Below are 20,014 nucleotides of genomic sequence, written 5' to 3' on the forward strand. Positions count from 1 at the left end.
TGTTTTAAACTTTGGAAAATTACGTTGGTTATGTTCACATACCAGATTTACTGCATGTCTGTACAAGACCAACTCAGCTGAAATCAGTGAAGTTGGGCTTCCTTGTTCTGGTGGTGATTTGGTTCAATGGATAAGTCTGTTTTCCTTAATCTAGTGCTTTCTTACGATAATAGTTTTTTCCCTTCCCAGTTCTTAATGGTGAGCTAACAGGAGGTGCATTCAGGAATGGACGGAGAACTTGTCTCCCAGCTCCCAGCCCTGACACCAGTAACATCAATCTGTGGAATATTTTGAGAAATAACATTGGCAAAGATCTTTCCAAAGTATCTATGCCAGTTGAGCTAAATGAACCTCTGAATACCTTGCAACATCTTTGTGAAGAGCTGGAATACAGTGAACTCTTGGACAAGGCTGCTGAGACAGATGATCCTTATGAACGCATGGTAATAAATCTAGTACTTCTTATATCTGTATTAAAAAGGGAGCTGATGAAAGGAGGTCTGTGCAAGGTCCTCTCTTGCTCTTCCTATTCACAGAGTACAGACCTCCCTGCTGGGTCAGATGAATGCTGTGAACAATTACAGGTGATAGGTTTGATCTGAACAAGGCTGAGGGACTTTTCTTGACTTCAAACCAAGTCATGCAGTTGTGACTTATTGATGTGAAGACTGATCTCTCTCTCTAGGACTGTATATGTAGGCGTTGGCAGTTTCTAACCCTTCAGCATCCTTTCCTGGCTTTAAGTGATCAAGTCCAGCAGTCTCCAAGAGCTAGTCAAGTCTGTGGCTGGCTTATGATCAGTGTAGATGTCAATAAGATGTCATCCTAGGCAATTTATAATAAGAGAAGTTCCAAAACACCAAACCAAGTTTGCCTGGGCAGCCTGACCTCAGCTACCCTGTAATTATGTCTTGTTTTTTTAACTGGCATGTTATGTTCAGCTCTCAGGGTGTTTTGATCTGTCACGTCTCCTTTTCCTCAGAACAAACAGGGAAGGGCTGTTAGGGGAAAGTTGGTAGTGTTGTTGCTGAACATATCTACTGTTCCCTGGTATGGGTTGGCAGTACTGTGGATAGTTGGGAGAAAAGAGGTTGTCTTGGCTGTCATATAGCCCCATGCTCAGGTCCGTGAACAGCCATGTTCACATGGCCTGCAGGAGAGTGAGGGGTCCTAAACACTGGTATTTTTTCCTTGCCACTGAAGAAGTTGGACTTGTCTCATGATAGGGAGGTGAATTACTTATCACATGCTGTTTTCCTACAAGACTCCTTATGTCCCTGACAAAAGGAAAATCCTGTAAGGACTGGGCACAGTTGTACTGAGCAAAGCAGGCTGTTTGCCTGCAGGATTCTGCCTCCTTTGTATAAAAGCTTGGAGGGTGAGTATTGAAGGAATCAGGACAGTTCAGGAAGGAAAAGCCATGGTTCAACCAAAAGCTTCCTTGGAAGCATGGATTCAATCCCCTTCTCTGCCACAGATATCTAATGCAATACTGGGGATACAAGCCAAACTTTTAACAAGCACCTTAAAAAATCCAGATTTTACTGAGGGGAGTGAGTTGTGTGATACTGCATAGTGATGGCATATACACAATAATTGCTGCCTAGTCTCACTTACGTTCTTGTCTGTATTTTCACAGGTTCTTATAGCTGCTTTTGCAGCGTCAGGCTATGCCTCTACGTACTTTAGAGCAGGAAGCAAGCCATTTAACCCAGTCCTTGGTGAAACTTATGAATGTATTAGAGAAGACAAGGGATTTCGATTTTTCTCAGAGCAGGTAAAGCTTGTTTCTAGATAGGCACTCCTGTTTAGGTTTAGATTTTGGTTTCTTTGTTTTACAAAGTAATCATGTTTTTTCTTTCAACTTAGAATGGTTTGCTTTCTTAGTAGTAAAGAAAGGTTGTTAGTATGGGTGAACTTTATAAATGCTACAAGGTATATATTTTTATAGTAATCAAAAAGAAGTGTTTTAAGTACATAGTGTTTTAACTACAAACTTAAGTTGCATCTGTTTTCATAGCAACATAGGCTAATAAAGTGTGGGCTATTTAGTGTTTTCATATTGTGGTAGCAATTGTATTGTCTTAGAAATGAAAATGAATTGGTTTTAACTCAACCAAACTGTTTTCCAGGTTAGCCACCATCCTCCCATTTCGGCCTGTCACTGTGAATCGAAGAACTTTGTGTTTTGGCAAGGTATAAGTTTTTAATTCAAAAGCATAAACTCCTTTTTTATTAACAAGTGAAAACTGTCTGTACAAGCTGAGCTTTGCATTTGGAACTTACTCAAAATTTCTATACTTGTTATTTTTGTAGTAACATATCACAAACTGATGCTCTGAATTATTTCACTCCAAATTCTCATTTTAAGAGTGAGCAGACGTGTTACAACTTCCCCTGTCATTTGCAGTCTGTTTATACTTTTCTGCCTTTTCTGCCTTCTTACCAAGAAAATTATTTCTTACAAACACAAGCAGTTCTTTTTATGCAGTTGAACAAGCAGCTCTTTCTTTCCTTGTATCTACTGACATATGCATTTAATTTGTATCGAACGTTTTCATGGGAGATTTTACAATAGTGCATAGCAGAAGCATGACCCCTAGAAAAAAATCAAACTTATCTTTAGCTTTTCTGACCTAATGTTATTTTCTAGTATTTTATTTATTTTTATATTTTCATGGCAACCTCATACTGTCCTGTTTTAAACCAGATGGTCTAGCACAGATCATCTCATGTGCCATGCAGATCACTGCAAGGGGAAGACTTTGGTCTTTTCAGTTTTTTAAATCTTTCACTATTATATTCAGATATCAGGTGGAAAAACAAATTCTGGGGGAAATCAATGGAAATTCTGCCAGTTGGAACCTTGAATGTGACTCTTCCAAAGTAAGCTACTGTCCTATTTTCTTTTGTTTTCAGTCTTTGCTGCAATCTAATCTATGCTGCCTTGTGAATGGATTGGGGGAAGTGTATGCAGATACCACATGAATTGTACTGGTGAGAGTTAGTGCCTAGCTCAAATCTCTCCTTAGTGTACAGGTGGGGATACTGAAGCATTTCTGAGCCTGAAGATCCATTTGGGTTTTTGGAGGAAAAATACGCAAACTCTCTAGAAAGCAATAGGCAGATGGGGATAGAAATGATTTAAGAGACAGAACCCAAGTTTTACATGTACAGTAGTGGTCAACTGTTCAGAAGAAGGCTGCAATATAGGACTGTCAGCTATTCCTGCTCCTGTAAATTGCAGCCAGCCTTTCTTTCTGCCTCTAACAGTATGTTATCACTCCACCTCTTTATCCGTCTCATGAAATTGAAGTAAAAGCACTCAGAAGCATCTTTGTCTCCTGTCTTCACACTTGCCCCTCAGCTCTGAAAGAGAGTGTGCTTTGCAGTGTAATTCCCTCATTTTATTCCCTTGTTTGACAATAGAGATGTGCTGAGTTGTTACAGAGGGAATTGGATGATGTGCCAGTGATGTCCTGCTTCCTACTTACTTTCTGTTATCACCTTTCCATCTTTATTTTGTTCTACTTTGTAATTTAATTATATTGTCTGCTTATAGCCTCAATTCAGCCTTATGCTGATCTTTGGGTCACTGTCCTGCCCCTAAAGGAATTGTGGCAAAAACACTTAATGCTCTGAGGACAGTGAATATGCCGTGCAGGGCTTTGGTGGTTCACATCTTAATTTGTAGTTCATAGCACCATTCTTCAGTTCTCTGCACTAGAGCTTAGGTGAGCTCCAATATGAAGGATTAATAATGTACCCAGAACCAGTGCTTTATTAAAGTAAGCTATTGTTTCAAAAGTTTTTTGAGGTATGGTCTTGTATTTATGATAATGGAGCTATGTTTTACTTTTTTGTCTGTAATGATCATGATTAATATATGTTACCAACTACTTGTTAATTTGTTCTTAGGTATGGAGACTACTATGTCTGGAACAAAGTCACTACTTGCATACATAATATTCTTAGTGGAAGGAGGTGGATAGAACATTATGGAGAGATAACTATCAGAAACACAAAAAGCAGTGTTTGTATTTGTAAACTCACATTTGTCAAGGTAACATATGTATTCTAAGACATAAATATTTATAAAACTGCATAGTTTAAGCATACATCAAGCTGTTTCTTTAGTATTCCTGAAATCCACATTACACATTTTGTCTTATCAGCAATTGTAAATATGTGAATTGTCAAATGAGAGTGCTATGTCAAGTAGTATGACTATTCCATTGAACATTTGATATCAGTGTGTTGCATTGCTGAATAGCTGTGTGCTATATTGTTGGTTTTAGGTTAAAAATGAAATGACAAAATCTCTTTTCTATTACCACAATGAAAATGCAAAGTCACTGTAGACTTTTGTGCCATTTTCCTTCTGCCTTTATTAGAATTTGGTGGTCAGTATTTTATCTCTTCCGATTAAATAATGCTGCTTTGGTATTTCAACATCCAGGCAAGGACCACATATAAAGCCAGATCACTGTATAGCTATGTTACTATCAATTATTTTCCCTAAAAATAAGTTTGTCTTCATATCGCAACAAAATATATGAAGACCATTGCAGTGTTAGCAATGGTGCATTAGCGTAAATCTGAAATTCATGTTCTGATGGATGTTCTGAGACTGGGAAACTGGCTCAGTAGGTGAAGGTGTAAAAAATAAATGTGTCTAAGAAAAGCAAAACAGAGAAGAGAATCAGAAAGCAACAAGTAAGAATACTGTCTGAATGTCTTCCCTGCTGCAAACAGTATTGTGCAGCGCCCATCAAAGGATTCCCTTACATGTACAGGTGTATTCAGTATTTCTCCATATAGAAGAAGAGAGTTAGCTAGCTCTGATCTTGCAACTTTCAAAGTGTCATTTTTGCTGAAATGTGTGGAATTTGAGTTCATGAACAACAATATAGTTCCCAGATGTGCTGATAATTTAAATACCCTTATACCAAAACCACATATCAAATTATTCAGGGTTTCTCATATACTAAATCAATTAATATTCAGATCTTCTGAACTTTGCATTCTGATATTCTTGGTTCCATGTGAGCTCTTTGATACAAAATTTGAACAGTTGGTGCCCCATATTAATTCATGCAGTATCTGTATTGGTACAATGGGTAATGTGAAAAACAGTGTGAATTAGTAATTTGTTGTTAAACTTTCAGGTGAACTACTGGAATTCAAATGTAAATGAGGTCCAGGGTGTTGTGATAGATCAAGAAGGGAAGGTGGTTCATCGCCTTTTTGGAAAGTGGCACGAAGGCCTTTATTGTGGGGTTGCACCTTCAGCCAAATGCATATGGAGGCCAGGTGAGAAGCTTGTAATACCCTCTGGCAGGTATTGTAGTGTAACCCTGAAGTATGTAAAGCTGTTTTAGCCATCATTTTAAATACGTAAAATGCTACTGGAGAAATTAAATTTCTGGCTAGACAAATAAACAAGAATTTACGAGTTTATAATAATGGTAAATGGAAATGTTCTTACAGGGCGTAGTCTTCTACATCTCTGTTTGACTCCTGGTCAAATATTCTGGGGTCTTGGGGTCAACATAAGAATAAAATTAAGAAAAAAAAAAAAAAGGATGTCTGAGCCTGCCTGCCTTCTCACAGTGAGCAGGGTGGTTTATTTGGATCCAGCAAATAGGAGGTGCCAGTTTATTGAGTTTGTTGTCTTAATGCTTTATTAACCTAAAGGATCGGTCTTCAGAGGTGCTGAGCTCCTGTGATTTCAGGAGCTGATTTCAACTTCCTTACTGCTTGCTTAAAGGCACTGAGGTTGAATTAGTTATCCTTTGCACCTGTAGTATTTCACACACACAAAGTGATTATCCATGAATTGTCATTATTGTGTTTTGAACCCTACTCTGTATTGATAGTATTTTGAACCCTACTTTGCACCCTAGTCTCTGCAATGTCTACTCTGACTGCTGTTAGTGCTGAAGGTGTTGGACAGTGCTGAATCAGTGCGAGTGAGCATTATGTTCCAAAATTAACTCTGAAGATCAGTTAAGGTTAGCTTTTGTACAGACATTTGATAAGCCCACTTTCGGGGGAACAGAAAACTATGTTTAACTTGAAAATCTTGAAAACAGTAATTTTTATTTAAAAAGGAAGGAAGATCATAAAAGTTTTGAATCTATTAGCATGTAATTACAACTCTGCAGGGTAAGCAGTTGAAATTAATTTTAGTGAATGTTGTTTCACCTAGAGAATAGCTTTTGGTGCTTTTTAATTGGATGTAAGGGTAAAATATATTAATATTTTTTCTGTTATAATTTAATAAATAAATGAATCTCTTGCATCTTTAGAGTAATAGTTTAAAAATCTTTTTTTCTTTCTCATACATATTCATACAGGCTCCATGCCAACCAATTATGAACGTTATTATGGCTTCACAAGGTTTGCTATTGAGCTCAATGAATTAGATCCTTTACTGAAAGATCTTCTTCCTACAACAGATGCACGATTCAGGCCAGATCAAAGGCAAGAATGCTTATTTATACACTTGATATTTGGTGGTTTTAAGGCTGGGTTTGGCTGAGTGTTGAATTTTGTCTGTGTCTTCACTACAGTCTGAACTAAGCTTTGGAGGATTTTGCTAGTATTGCAGTCAAATTTCTGCTTTGCCAAGTTGAGGGAAAGTAGAAAGCATCTTGTTTGTATAGCAGAGTTACAGTGCAGTCTTTGGGCAGAGGTAGGATTCCTCATAACAGACTGGAAAGACAGGCTCTGAAATTTCATGCCCTCCTGCTATGAATGGAAGCAACATTAATTCCCTCCTAATTCTCAGTTCATAGAACTTCAATGTTTCTGATATGCTGAAGTTACTAAAGAAAGTGTATGCCTTAGGCTAAGGGTCAGGTACATATAACTGGAGAGTCACATCTTGGTTATTCTTATTTTATAGGGTTATGGTTAGATCTGAAAGTGGTTACAACACAGACAACAGGCTTGGCTTCTGCTTGTCTTTTGTGATGCTAGAAAATCCCTTGTAGACACTGTATGATTGCTATAGGACCTGCTGTTATTCATACAGGCTTCTGGAGGAAGGAAATGTAGAAGCGGCGTCATCTGAGAAACAAAGAATAGAGGAACTGCAGAGAGGTCGGAGGCGGTACATGGAAGAAAACAGCATTGAATATGTACCCAAATTTTTTAAGTGAGTCTATTAATTTCAGTAGTAAATCCCTGTTTTCTTATAGTGTGACTGGACAAAGTGCTACAAGAATTACCACCAACATAGTCTGTTAATTGTGAAAGCCTGAAAAATGGCAATTTTAAGAAAAATGATCAGATACCTGATCTCTGTCTGAAGCAATTTTTATGTAGTTTAAAGCTTCATAATGGAAAGATCATTTTCTCACAATGGGCAACAGCTACACAAGCCTGCTGCACCCCTTGGCCAATGGTTTTTGAACTTTGTAGTGGAATAGAAGTATAATATTAGGATCTAAGATTTAATTATGTTATTTTTTTAAGTAATTGCATAAGCAAGGTAAGAAATAGTGACCTGAACAACAGCATCGTACATATATAACTATGTCTATGTCTATACAATGTGTATATAAATATACACTTAAATTAGAATTTATTTATTTTTGAGTGCAAGGTTTTGGGTGGTTTTGGTTTTGTTTTTAATTAAGCATTCTTCTGAAACAACGGATAGTCATACCAAATAGCCTGATGTTTAGCATGGGGAATCAAAAGTGTAAAGATTTGAATGTGCCTGATGCAGATGTAGTGGAAGATGAGCAAAATGCAGAGGAGACAAACAGTTTTAATGGAAAAAGGCTTGCATTCTGCAAGCTACATCTATTGGTTGATCCCCTGCACATAGTAAGAATCTGTAACGGCCAAAGAGGCTCTAAGACCTGCTCACACAGATCAAGCAACACATTTGTGATCTTGGCTGTTTTCTAAACCTTGCACTTTTGACACAGGTAGAGGTTGATTTTTACTTTTAAATTCCTGACTGTTCCTGTGTCCTTTAGAAGTATGAAATCAGATTTAGTTTTGAGTTAGATCAGAGAGGTATGGAATTTGATTTCATATTGCATAAGAGTAGAGATCTATGATCAGACCTTTTTTTTCCTCTCTTTCTCTTCTGTTTTTGTTTTTTGTTTCCTTTCTACAGAAAAGTTATCGATGCTAATCAAAGAGAAGCCTGGGTTACCAATGATACCTACTGGGAACTGCGAAAGGATCCTGGCTTTAGTAAAGTAGAAATTCCAGTACTCTGGTAAACTGAGAATGTAGATCTAGTAAACATATCACTCTGAAGAAAAAAATAACTATGCACAATATGTTTCTTATAGCTAAGTGTGGTTTGTGGGTCTACAGAAAAACCTATCATTCGCATTTATATTCATCTTTATAACGGACTTTTGAAAGTGCATTAGATCAGGCCCCTGACCACTTATGGATCTTTTTAATTTTGCAGCAGCCATTAAAAAAAAAAAAGGAAACAACAAAAAAAAAAGAAACAGAAACCTTTTAAAGTTTCATACACTGAAAATTGAGAACAAAAGAAGCAGATGAGTTATCCAAAGTCACTCAGAAGAGGTGGTAAACGCAAAACTGCAACCGGTGCTTTAAACAGACATTAAGAGTAATGTAATTTAAATTAAAAAAAAAAAAAAAAGGAAGAAAAAGAGAAAAAAATCCATTTTGTTTCAACTATTTTTGTTAAAAACTCTTGGGTCACAACACTGTCATTTCTGGCTTCAGGTTAGTCCTTTGGTGTGATGTTCTTGGACTGGCCTTTGTCAAAAAGATATGCTTTTCCAGAAGCGGTTCCCATTCATATGCCATTGTTCATGCCTTAAACAAAATATGAAGATGTACAGTAAGTAATTTTAAAATATGTATGCTTAGGCTTGTGTGAAGGGCAGATTTTTAAAGCATTAGAATTTTATCATGATATAAGTATTGGAGAACTTGCATTATTTAAAATCAAAAGACAACCAAACATCTAACTGTATTTCAGAGGAATGAGATCAACTGTACATGCTTTAGCTTTGGGAACCTGACTGTATAATCAGACTGAAAAGAAACTGCTAACTGGTTGAATTTGAGACAATTTTGGTAAATGAATATGAATTGCTAGTCAGAAAGTTCGTATTCTGAATGACTGATTCTGAGATGCAATCATCACTTTTATCGCTGGCTGGACATAGTCTCACAGTGAATCTCATTTCCCCGTAACTGTTTATACAATTAGAATTCCCTGAAGCTTTGCAGCAACGTTAAAAGCACAGAAAGATTTCATGGGAAGGTCTCTGGCTTCTCTCCAGAAGCTGGATAGTACTGTAAATACAACTGGTTTCTGCCACACACACTGTTTACTTTACTGGCTCTGTTTTTTCCCCATCCACTTTTCTTATCTAAATTTATATTTGAGAGTATGGCAGCGACTCCCATGCATTGTAGCTAACAACTACTACTTGTGTTGCCAAAATAGCTTTTGTGCAAAATTATATTTTACAGTTTTTCATAAAGTGATTCTATATTTTTTGATTAAGAACCAAGTCTTTTATGTGTTGCTAAGCCTCAGTTACTATATGCAGGAGAAGGCTTGGCACTTTCTATTTGAAAATCTCTGAAACATTAAACAGTAGGAGGGCAGATTTTAATGAAAGGAAAAAAAGTAATTTTATTAGGTAAAAACTGCATTCCATATGGTATGATCTAGTCTTCCATTTATGCACGTATTATACATCAAGGCACTGACGATAGGTTAGATTTCATGCATATACACTGTATTTCTTTCTACACATACACAGAGTACATAGTGCACTTGAATTTTTCTATTTAAGATTGATTCCAGTACTGAGACCTAAAAAAAAATTAGATAGATATGTGATCCTGCCATCAGAGCTGCTTGAACAGTTCTCAGTAGATTACCACACATACCCAACTCTCCGCCTCCTTCTTCCTTTGGCAGAGTCAGGTTGCTACAGAACTGAGATTACTTTGATTACTTAAAATGCATTTAGTTCTCCTGTTTGTATGGCAAAGCAACTGGCAGAGCAACTAGCTTCCAATTTCTTCACACAGTTCTGTCATTAGGAAGAACTATGAAAACCTAAAGAGAATATTAAGTAGGCTTTTTAAGAATAGTCAGTGCTCATGAATTGGTCATGAATATTTGGTATAAAAAAATGTGTGCAGATTAACAGGATTTCTTCCAAAGAAAATTTTGAATTATTCAAAGAACCATACCTTTTCTTTCCTAGTTGAACTTAGTCTGATTATTTTTTCAGTTCTGCAATTGTTCTTATAAGAAAATGAAAATATATCAAACTTTGTTTTTTTAAATCATATTTGGTTAATTTAATCCTATTTGCTTTAATGGCATTGCACTATGAATCAAATTGACACATTGTGTGCAAAATAGCAATTAATTATTCTGTGTCACTTTCCATAAAAACAACATTGTTAAACGTTTGCCCCCCTCATGCTCAAATTTTTGTGTGCAGTTCACCGTGATATTAGAAAGCATTATGTCTGTATGACTGCAGGTACATTTGAGGGACAGAAACTGCATGTACTCAGATTTTTTTGAAAGTTGGATTTTAATTTAAATACAGAAATAAGATCTTTAGTTTTACAGTGTTCTGCTAGTGCTTTGTGATTGCCATTATTTGCAATGCAAACTGAAGCTTGGTGAACACTAAAGATGCTATCACTGATTTAATTATTTTTTACAATTTTTTATTTGACACTCATTGAAAGAAAACTAACATTTTTAGAATTAAAAAAATCTGTGATATGCTAAACCTTTCTATTGAAGGCTCTTTTTAAACCTATTGAATGTTAGATAGTTAATTAGTAAGTAGAGGAAACACAAAACAATGCATCACGAAATATTTGCAATCTTTATCAAAAATTGAAAAGTGCTAGCAGATGTACCGTAAAGCAATTTCTTATAGTGCAGAATTCCCCAGATTCTGTGCAAAATCTTTTATTAAATTTTTCCCATAACCTTGGGGGACATCATGACATATTTTGTGCTGTTTCTAAAGAGAATAGGTTAACAGAGTACAGGTCTGGGGGCTTCTATCCAAATTATAATTTTTAGGCAACCTCTGAAATTTCACCAGCACAGTGTAGCACAGAATGGGGTTTCCTGTGTTGCAATGAGAACGCACTGTTGGCTCTTTTGCAGCCTGGCACCCATTGTAAGTGCCTGCTGCTTTTTGGCAGGGCTGCTGCGTGGCTGTCCCTTCCCAGCACATGGGACTTTTCTGCCCCAGGTGCAGACCTCTGCACTTGTATTGAACCTCATGAAGTGTCTTCTGGTCCAGTCTTCAAGCCAAGCAATGTCCTTTTGATTGAAGCTCTGCCATTTGGTGTGCTTTCTCATCCTCCTAATTTATCTGTGAACTTGTTAGCATGTAGTCTATGTGCTTGCCCAAGTCACTGGTGAGATGTTGATTGACATGGGTCACAGAATTGGCCCCTCCAGGGCTGTCCTCGTTGCTGGCTGCTAGTGGGGTGTAAGCCATTGATTAATGCCCTTCAGGCCTGGGGATTCGGGCAGTTTCCAGCCCATCTCACTCCATTCATCCAGGCAGTATTTCCTTTTGAAAGGCATGAAAAATACTTACCGACTCAGTAGATTTTATTGCTATAGATTTGGTATGTGATGAAAATTAGTGCAAATCATTTGACAATTAAAACCTTTTAAACATTTAAAGAGGTTCTAACTTTCATTAAAGACATCTCCTTTGCTTTTTCCCGTGTTTTTTCAAAACACTTATTTCTGTATAAAATACACAACCCTTATGCTTTAGTTTCACAATAGTGAACTGTACTTTCAATTAATATCTTAAAAGTGTACCTTAATTTATTCCCTGTTCTGGTACTGCGGATATGATAGGGTAATAATAGCTATTTTCATCAAATGTAATGTCTTATAAAGACTTAAATAGCTTAATTCCTATTTTAGATTTGTATTAACAAGATGGTAGATTTTTTGGCATATTAGAAGTTGTTATCTCACTGGAGATACAGTTTGAATATGAGCTGATTTTTGTACAGTATCACTGTGATTAAAAAGTCATCCAGACACCCATTCTAATTTTAGACAGATGTAAGTTGCATGAAATAAACTTTTTTTGTATTTGGCTTTAAAAGTGAACTCCCACTATAATACTCTTTTAATCTTAGAAATAATATTACCTTTTTTTTTTCCTCATTTTGAACTTCTGACTCTCAATGTGCTTGTATGGCATTTGTGGGTTTTATTTGAATAGCACATGCTAGGCATATGTCGAGTGTTGCAGTACATACACATGACACAGTTTTGAAAGATATTGACCTTAATTCCCTACTGAACACTGTCAGAGCTGTATGGAAACAAATCACACAAACCTTAAGACACACTAGGAGCCAGCGGTGGTCCTGCCCTCATGGGTGCCAGGTGAGGAGATTGCATCTGGGCCATGCCCTTTGTTTCCCATGTTTAACATGGGATTTTCTCACCCTCGAACCAGGCAGAGTGGAGCCCAGTGAAATTCAGTCTTGCTTGTAGAGTTTCTCTCCAAAAATCTGAATTTTTAGAAATACCCTGGAAGGGAGGGGAAGTTCATTTGCACTTGCACAATAACCAAGAGAGCTGAATATGCCATTTCTCTGTGAGTTTTGCAAAACTTGCTTTCACTAGCAAAGCTCTGTTAGTATAGGGAAGGTTTGTGTGGTCTCCTTGATTTATAAGATTTTGAACGTTGTCTGGTGCAGAGGTAAACACTAGCTGTTTATCATGCCATTGGCTGCAGTTGTAATCTGAGGAATTTATTTTAGATGTCATTACTAATACTGGAGCTGATTAATGAAAGTAAAGGAGAGTTTTCAGATTAAATCCACCTGAAAGGAAATTTGTATTCATATGCTAAAATGACAGGAGGGGGTAAATTAGAGAGTTTGGCCCAGCTGGGGTTAAAAGATTAATATCGGCAGAAGTGTGCAAGAAACACTGGAATAGCCTCACTGGTCACCCTGTGTCATAGACCTGGCAGAAAGCTAACAAAGTTTACTGTGTTTACCTTGGCATCTACTGGGCCTGAAAAGAAAGACTATCTTGGGTTTTCTTCCTGTCTGTCATTAAGTAAAAGTCATCAAAATTGTGTAAAACTTGAATTTGCTCTTTAGAGCGTATATTGATAAAAGTTGAGGTAGGCAGGGATACAGTGGCAACTAAGGATTTTTGTTAATGTGCTCAAAATTGCAGAGGTATATTTAGCATAAGAAGTAGTATAATTTTCGGCTTTACCATCCCTGGTTTCTTTTATTATAATTCTGGTTTCAGTCAGAAGTAGTTAAATGGAGAAAGGTATTTTGTTTATTTGGTTGGTTTTTTCTCTTTTTGTTTTTAACAGAAGAATCTAGACTAAGTGTGCTAATAAAGGTTTAATTATTCCTGGGGGCGGATATCTCCCTGAGCTCCACTACAACAGTGAATGGCACCCACAAGAATGTTGCAAATCTCAGTAAGCTCAGAGAAATGTCTTATTTACAGCAATTTATTTTAGTTTTGTATTATGTATTGTAAGAGGTCTACTTACAGAAACAAATAGATTATTTGTTCTTTGAACTAGGGAATGTAAAACACTTTCACTCCTTAGCTTTGGTGCAAGCTTTGTCTTTCTTCCACTAAACTGAAAAGCCTCTTTATAAAAGGAATTTTATAGGGTATCTTGCGGTTTTAAAAAGTGACAGCAATGTACTTGTAGGTGTTTTATATACTCATCTCTGCCTTTGTCAAGTCTTGTGGTATTGTAAAGCCATTGTATCTTTAATTTCTTTTTTCTCTTCCTTGCAATCATTAACAAACCTCAGAAAAGAAAAGGAAGGGAGAGACTACAATGCAAAACAGTGAAACTAGTCACAGCAGTTATGTCAGTGGTACAGCTGTAACAAAATAGAAAGTTTAACTTTTATGAATTAAAATGTCAGCAGAGTTGCTGAATCCATTGCAGGCAGGTTATCTTGATACCATTTTTCTTTCCACTGATCCATGACATCATGAAAAAAAGGAAGGTTGGTGACATTTGCTCAGAATTAATTCTGAAGGTAAAGGGAAGTTTTTATTCCTTTTATAAATAAAAATGACTGTAGCCAGCATCTGGCTGAAGGTGTATTGGTAATGTGGACAAAGAAAGTTACATATTTTATAAATAAGGAAAACATAAATTTGGAAGATATAATCAGCAGTATGTAATATATTCTGTCTTGACCTATGAGTAATTCACTGAAGTATGGTAAAGCTACTTACTTGTACTTCTGGAGCAATAATCCAGATCTTGTCTCTTATGAAACACCAAAATGTATTTCCGTATTGACTGCTACTTTCAATGGTCTGTGTTAATGAAAGAGGGATAAGTGAAGAAATTCCTTCAAAAAGTCAGAAGTGGGTAACTTATCTTTTACACTCTGAACATCAAAATGATGTAAGTGCTATACAGGAGCAGTACACGCAGTGATAAATATTCAACCAGAACTATTCTTCTTCACTGAGGTACTCGCTCCTTGTGCCAGTCAGTGTAGCCACACATGCAACATCTTTTTCTGAAGTTGCATTACTATTTATGATTGCTCTTGTGGCCTAGGGGTTGATTTGTCAGGTCCACCGAGGACAGTGTTAGAGCCAGGACTGCAAACTCAGTTATTTTTTTCTAGTAGTACTGTGCTGAATGCTCGCTCTCTTCCTTTGTTAAATTGACCTGAACAAGGAATATTACCGTAACATTAACAAAATTAATATAAGTTTAATCCTCAGTATTTTCCAGGCAAAGGAAAATTCAGGATAGCTTCTTTAACTGTGTTGAAGAAATAGAGGCAAGATCTTTGATTATCTTTGTATATGCTTAATATTTTATTAAAATATTGTGAGATTGGATCACCAATAGTAAAATTATACATAAATAGATTAAACTTGCTTTGCCACCTATCTTAAAGTCAACATTGAAAATTATTGTTCCAATTTGAGGTTAGAAATCAGGTCTATTTAGTTCTTGAAATAAGTGTTACCGGTATTCTTTAGTGGTTGAAATGTAGTATAACTAATTCAGATCACCATAGATTTCATTTTCAGCTGAGTCTTGAACAAGACCTGACTATGAGCTGACATATAAATGCTGATGAGTGTATTTTGGTATGCAGGCATAAATGCAAAGATGGCAACTTCTACCTTAGTTAAGCTTTTGCTCTAATTAGCAAAAGCACTGTTCTTGTTCCTTTATAATTATTTCTAAACTAATTATTTTCAAACATTCATTCCTCACTAAGAATTAATTAGATGTGAAGTTTGAGTTTTAAAAATTAAACAATGTTTGGAACTCCACAGACATGAAGAGTGGTGCTTCTGTCTTGCACCTAATGCTCAGATCTTGCTAAATCTCTGTCTCTGAGTGGGGTGGACCTATAGTGCTTACTCAAGTTTCATCTTTGGACCAAAAAGAAATATCAGTGGGCTTTTCTGGATGGGATTCTTCTTTGTATATTGTTTTGTGTCTATGTTATTTACTATAAAATAAGTAAGAAATCAAGCTGCTATCATCTGATGTCTGAAATCTTTTCCTTCACCAAAATGCATAGCAAACTTTTTGTTCTTTATCTGTTACTGCTAGATTGTCTGAAGTGGATACTTTATTTAGCACATAAAGAGCCATTATAAACTACTGTGGTATCCAGAGAGATCATTATGGTAGTTCTATATTAGGATATTAAGTATATTTTCTTTGTTGTAACCAGTAGCAAGACTGTTCTTTGGGTCTTTTATCTACTTTTCTTTGTATAATTAACTGTTTGGTGAATTATGATTTCTCAGTATTTCAACAGCAAAGAATTCTGTATTTTCTCTCATTTTGCACAAAGTAAATATGAATTGGGAATAATGTCACACTTTTTTTTTGTGAGATTAGACCCCATACGCACATGTATGAAATGTAGTAAATTTTGGTATTTATAACTTGCTCAGACTCTGACAATACCATTGGAAGAGTAAGGTTTAGATTAGTTGTCAATTTTACATTGCCTTACTGAGCTGCTTTGCTTTTAACAGCCTTTAATTTCAGATGGGAAACAGCCCTGCACCAATTCTTTAGCAGACCAAAATGTCAAAACCTAAATAGCTAAAAGAGCATTCTTTGCTGATTGCCCATATCCCTGTTCTCATTCTACTAAAAAACCCCAATTCTGTTTTCTTGTACACCCTTTTGCATAGCGTACTTGTAAAAGGAGGTCCTCAGAGTCTTTCCACTGTGATTATGCTATTATGTCAGCTAGAAAGGTATACAGAAACTAATTTTGTGTTTTTTAAGAAGAATTTTAAAGGCAAATAGTTGCTTTCTAGAAGCCTAACATATAGAGCCAGTGCTACTTCTGAGTACTGGGTAGACAGTGTCTGTTTTAGAGAGAAATAACAGACTGTAACTAGAAAGGCTCTGTGTTTCTAGATGCACCAGACAGAATTTTTTCTGTTGTTTGAAAGCAATAGAAAACTGTTATGTAAGGGAAAGAAAGACAGAAAATAAGAAGCATCTATGTACCCAGCTACCCAAATGTTGCAGAAGGCATTATTTTTGAGCACTGTAATATTAAACCTCACCTGCAGCACCCTTATTTTTATGCTCAGAACTTCACTGTGGACTTCCATAATGAGATGAAGAAGAAAAGGGTACTGGAAAAAAAAGTCAGTACCATAATTTCTAAATAACTCAATAGAAAATTGATTTGCAAATATGTTTTGAAAACTGTATAAGCTACTTAAGATATCGTGATTTTTAAAAGTGCAAGTAGTCCTTCATAGTACATTCAGTAATTTAACACTTTAAAACATAATCTTCATTGGTCTTGATTGCTTTCCTGCAAATGCATTCATTTGTGTTTGACTATTCACAAGTTTGAGATATCTTTCAGGATGATTCTTCTTTACATCTTATTAATTCTGACTACAAATACTGGCTGTAATCGTGTCTGTAAAAACAATTCTATTGCTTACAGTTACTAAGCATCAACAGCTGAGGAATAACATAGGCTATAATTTGTATATTCCAAATCTATAGAGTTTTATTTCACATGCAAGAGTTAATCAGCAATGCACATCTCAGATTCTTTTTCTGCTTCATCTGCTTGGACTGTGATCTTGCACAAGCATCAGCACATACTTAGCATAAACACTACAGTCTCATTGAATTAAGTTTAAAAGCTGTAGATACTAAAGTTCAAATAAAAAGGCTCAACAGTGACATTCCTAAGAAATTAAAACAATGCACCTGGTTACACCAGGCTTTATAGTACTTGATTTTTAATTCCTACATACTTAAATAAATGAGCACCTACGCAGATGAGGCTGAGCTGCTGTTGGTACTCCATTGAACTTAATGAGCTTCCAGGTGAGTGGATGATCTAGCTGCCCAAATCTATTTCAGCTGTAGGCCTAAGGTACAGTCAAGACTAGGTATTCAACTAGTTACACTTAAGCTTAATTTTGAACAGATGCACTGTCTTGTGGAAGATAATTGTATGAAATACAGCTGGTTTGACTGCTTGCCAGTCAGAGCAATATGTTTGACTTTGACTCTTGCATTTTGGGACCTTATTCTGGGGCTTGTAGTATTTAAGAACAAGTTAATTTCATGTCTCTGCAAAGCCCAATTATGTGACATTTGGAAGAAAGAACAGGAGATTAAATCAATGACAATTCATCATACTATGTCTCACTCTGGCAAGCCTAATTGTAAGAATATCTGCAATTCCTATCCCTGTTTCCCCTGTACTTTCCCCAGGATGGTGCCAGCCCAGAGTGAGGGTTGCTAGTACTGTATGCCAGTCAAAAAAGGAGACTAATCTCTCTGATTTGTAAAGAGGGTGGCTAACTAAGAGCATGCTACTAATCTAAGCCTAGAAAAGCATGGATGTGAGAAAGTGCCTCCCCTCTCTCCTTCCAGGCTTTAGTACATAAATAGAATTGCTTTTTTTGGTATATCAAGTTCTCTGGCTACTTCAGAGATTAAACCTAGCCAGGAAGGAGCAGTAAAAAAACAGTTTTAAGTTCCCACATAATGCAGCTGCAACACTTACTCTGTGTCTTTGCACTTGGTAGTTGGTTTTGAACATACTGTTGTAGTAATCCAGAATGCAGATGAGGCCTCACGCTGACTACCTCTCACGCAATAAAAAACAAGCTCCTACAGTAGTTACTGTTGATTACAGTCGAGTATCTTTTGGTCACATGATTCAGGGAGGTGGTAGTGTGGGAATAATAAGCAAAATAAATTAATTTAATTAAGGCTTTATTCCAGTGATGTATGTGGTATACACAATACCCATAATACCAACTCCAACTGACGGAGGTCCTACAGCTTCTGGTAGGAAATAAAGGTGAACTTGGCTATGAAACAGTTTATGTTGTGCTCTAAAATGTAACAAAAGATGTCATCTGTTTCCTTCAAGCTGAGCCAGTTTTAGCAGGATATTGTGTCCAAAAACAGACACACAATTCTAGTTTTTGAGGAAACACGATGCTCTTTTACCTGTTGCAATGTAATTGGATAATGCATGTACAAATGACTTGTTTAGCCTGCCAATGAATGTTGCTAATGCCTTACCAAAAAAAAGAGCATATTTTTTGTATTTTTTTCCTCAGAGGCAAATCCAAACAATGCTAGATTTGAGAAACTGTTTACTGAAAAGCATTTTCTAATAGATCTCCGAAGAAGTGCAATTGTATAATTATTATTGTTCAGTGCATACAATACATTGTCTCCATCACTCTGTACACTGCTGCTATTAGTGCTTGTTCTAATAAATCTCAATGTACACTGTTTAAACTGCTGTCATTTGTGTTCTGATTTATTAACATAAGAAACACTTCAGAATATGGTTCTTGAATGAATTGTTTGTAACTGTAAAATGAATTAAGTGAATTGACTATTAATCATAAAATTTTTAATATATATTTTACAGATTGATTTTGGAGAGGTGAGTGATAGAGGGAACAGTAGCATTGAAGCAGCAGCTTCTCACTAGCATCATCCTGTTTCCTTTCTAACCTTTTTCCACTGCAGGAATATTTTTATAAACTTTTCCTGTGCAATTCGCTGTACAATTCCTTTAAATCTGACGGGAACTACCAACTACAGTCTCAAAGAAGATAATTTTCTTTTTGGCAGTTCCCATTTTTATCTTCATGCTACAGCTGGTAAGAGCCTTTTGCTTTTTTTTTTTTTTCCCCCCCCACTTCAGCTTGCTCTTTATGATTAAAGGGAGCTTGCAGTATGTTTCTCAAGTTTTGTGAGAGGGTGTAAAGAAGATGGTTCCTGATGTTCTCTAATAGAATTGAAAAGAGGTGTGGAAATGAAAAAAAAATTAAAAAATTACTTGACACCCACCCCTTCTGGCATCTTGGAAAAATAACAGTATGTGTGATTTTTCCATTATGTGTTCTTGTCAGTTGTTCAGCGCTTAAATCAATTACATTTTATTTAAAATGAAAGCATAATAGAAAACAAGAATTTGGTTGGGAGGAGAAATTAAGGTTTTTGTTGTTTCTTACATTGTAAAAAGAAGTAGTGTTCGAATAGTCTGGAATGATGCCTGAGTGGAAGTAACAGCAAAGCAAGGGAAAAGTTTTTTTATGAATGGCATTGCTTTCTTTCTTGTGTCAGAGTACACATCTGATCTTCTCTCCAAACCAGTGGTCTCAGCCAGGTCATACACTGGGAGCTTATTCCCTGTTAAACAATTCTACGAGAGAAATTCAGCTCTGGTTTCACATTTTTGTAGTTGGGATCCGTACTATGCCTCTGAATGCTTTGCAAAACAAATCTAACACTTTTCAATGACTCTTCAGAAAAATTACTGTGCGTAAGTGAAGGGTGAAAGGCTATATGTCATTACTTAATTGATTAAAAAAAACCAGCACAACAAACCTTTTGGAATGGATTAGAGTGCAAGAAGCCTATGAGGCAGCACTACCAGTCTGGCATCTAATTTATTATAAAAGCTA

The 20,014-nt window shown here is 36.2% G+C and overlaps 1 protein-coding gene across 6 annotated transcripts in view; it reads left to right on the forward strand.

The window, feature by feature from the left end:
- The window catches only part of OSBPL6 (oxysterol binding protein like 6), a 110,668-nt gene extending 91,832 nt beyond the window's left edge, over positions 1-18,836 (forward strand). For all 6 annotated transcript variants that reach the window (XM_074829237.1, XM_074829235.1, XM_074829239.1 and 3 more), the window contains 9 exons: positions 190-443; positions 1,640-1,777; positions 2,133-2,196; positions 2,808-2,886; positions 3,919-4,063; positions 5,169-5,313; positions 6,360-6,486; positions 7,040-7,162; positions 8,138-18,836. In XM_074829237.1, the coding sequence (XP_074685338.1) occupies positions 190-443; positions 1,640-1,777; positions 2,133-2,196; positions 2,808-2,886; positions 3,919-4,063; positions 5,169-5,313; positions 6,360-6,486; positions 7,040-7,162; positions 8,138-8,246 (1,184 nt within the window). In that variant the 3' untranslated portion in view covers positions 8,247-18,836. The remainder of the gene's footprint in view (positions 1-189; positions 444-1,639; positions 1,778-2,132; positions 2,197-2,807; positions 2,887-3,918; positions 4,064-5,168; positions 5,314-6,359; positions 6,487-7,039; positions 7,163-8,137) is intronic.
- The last annotated feature ends 1,178 nt before the right edge of the window (positions 18,837-20,014 follow it).

The sequence above is a fragment of the Strix aluco genome, chromosome 6 (genome assembly GCF_031877795.1).
Source record: "Strix aluco isolate bStrAlu1 chromosome 6, bStrAlu1.hap1, whole genome shotgun sequence".
Classification (NCBI taxonomy): domain Eukaryota; kingdom Metazoa; phylum Chordata; class Aves; order Strigiformes; family Strigidae; genus Strix; species Strix aluco.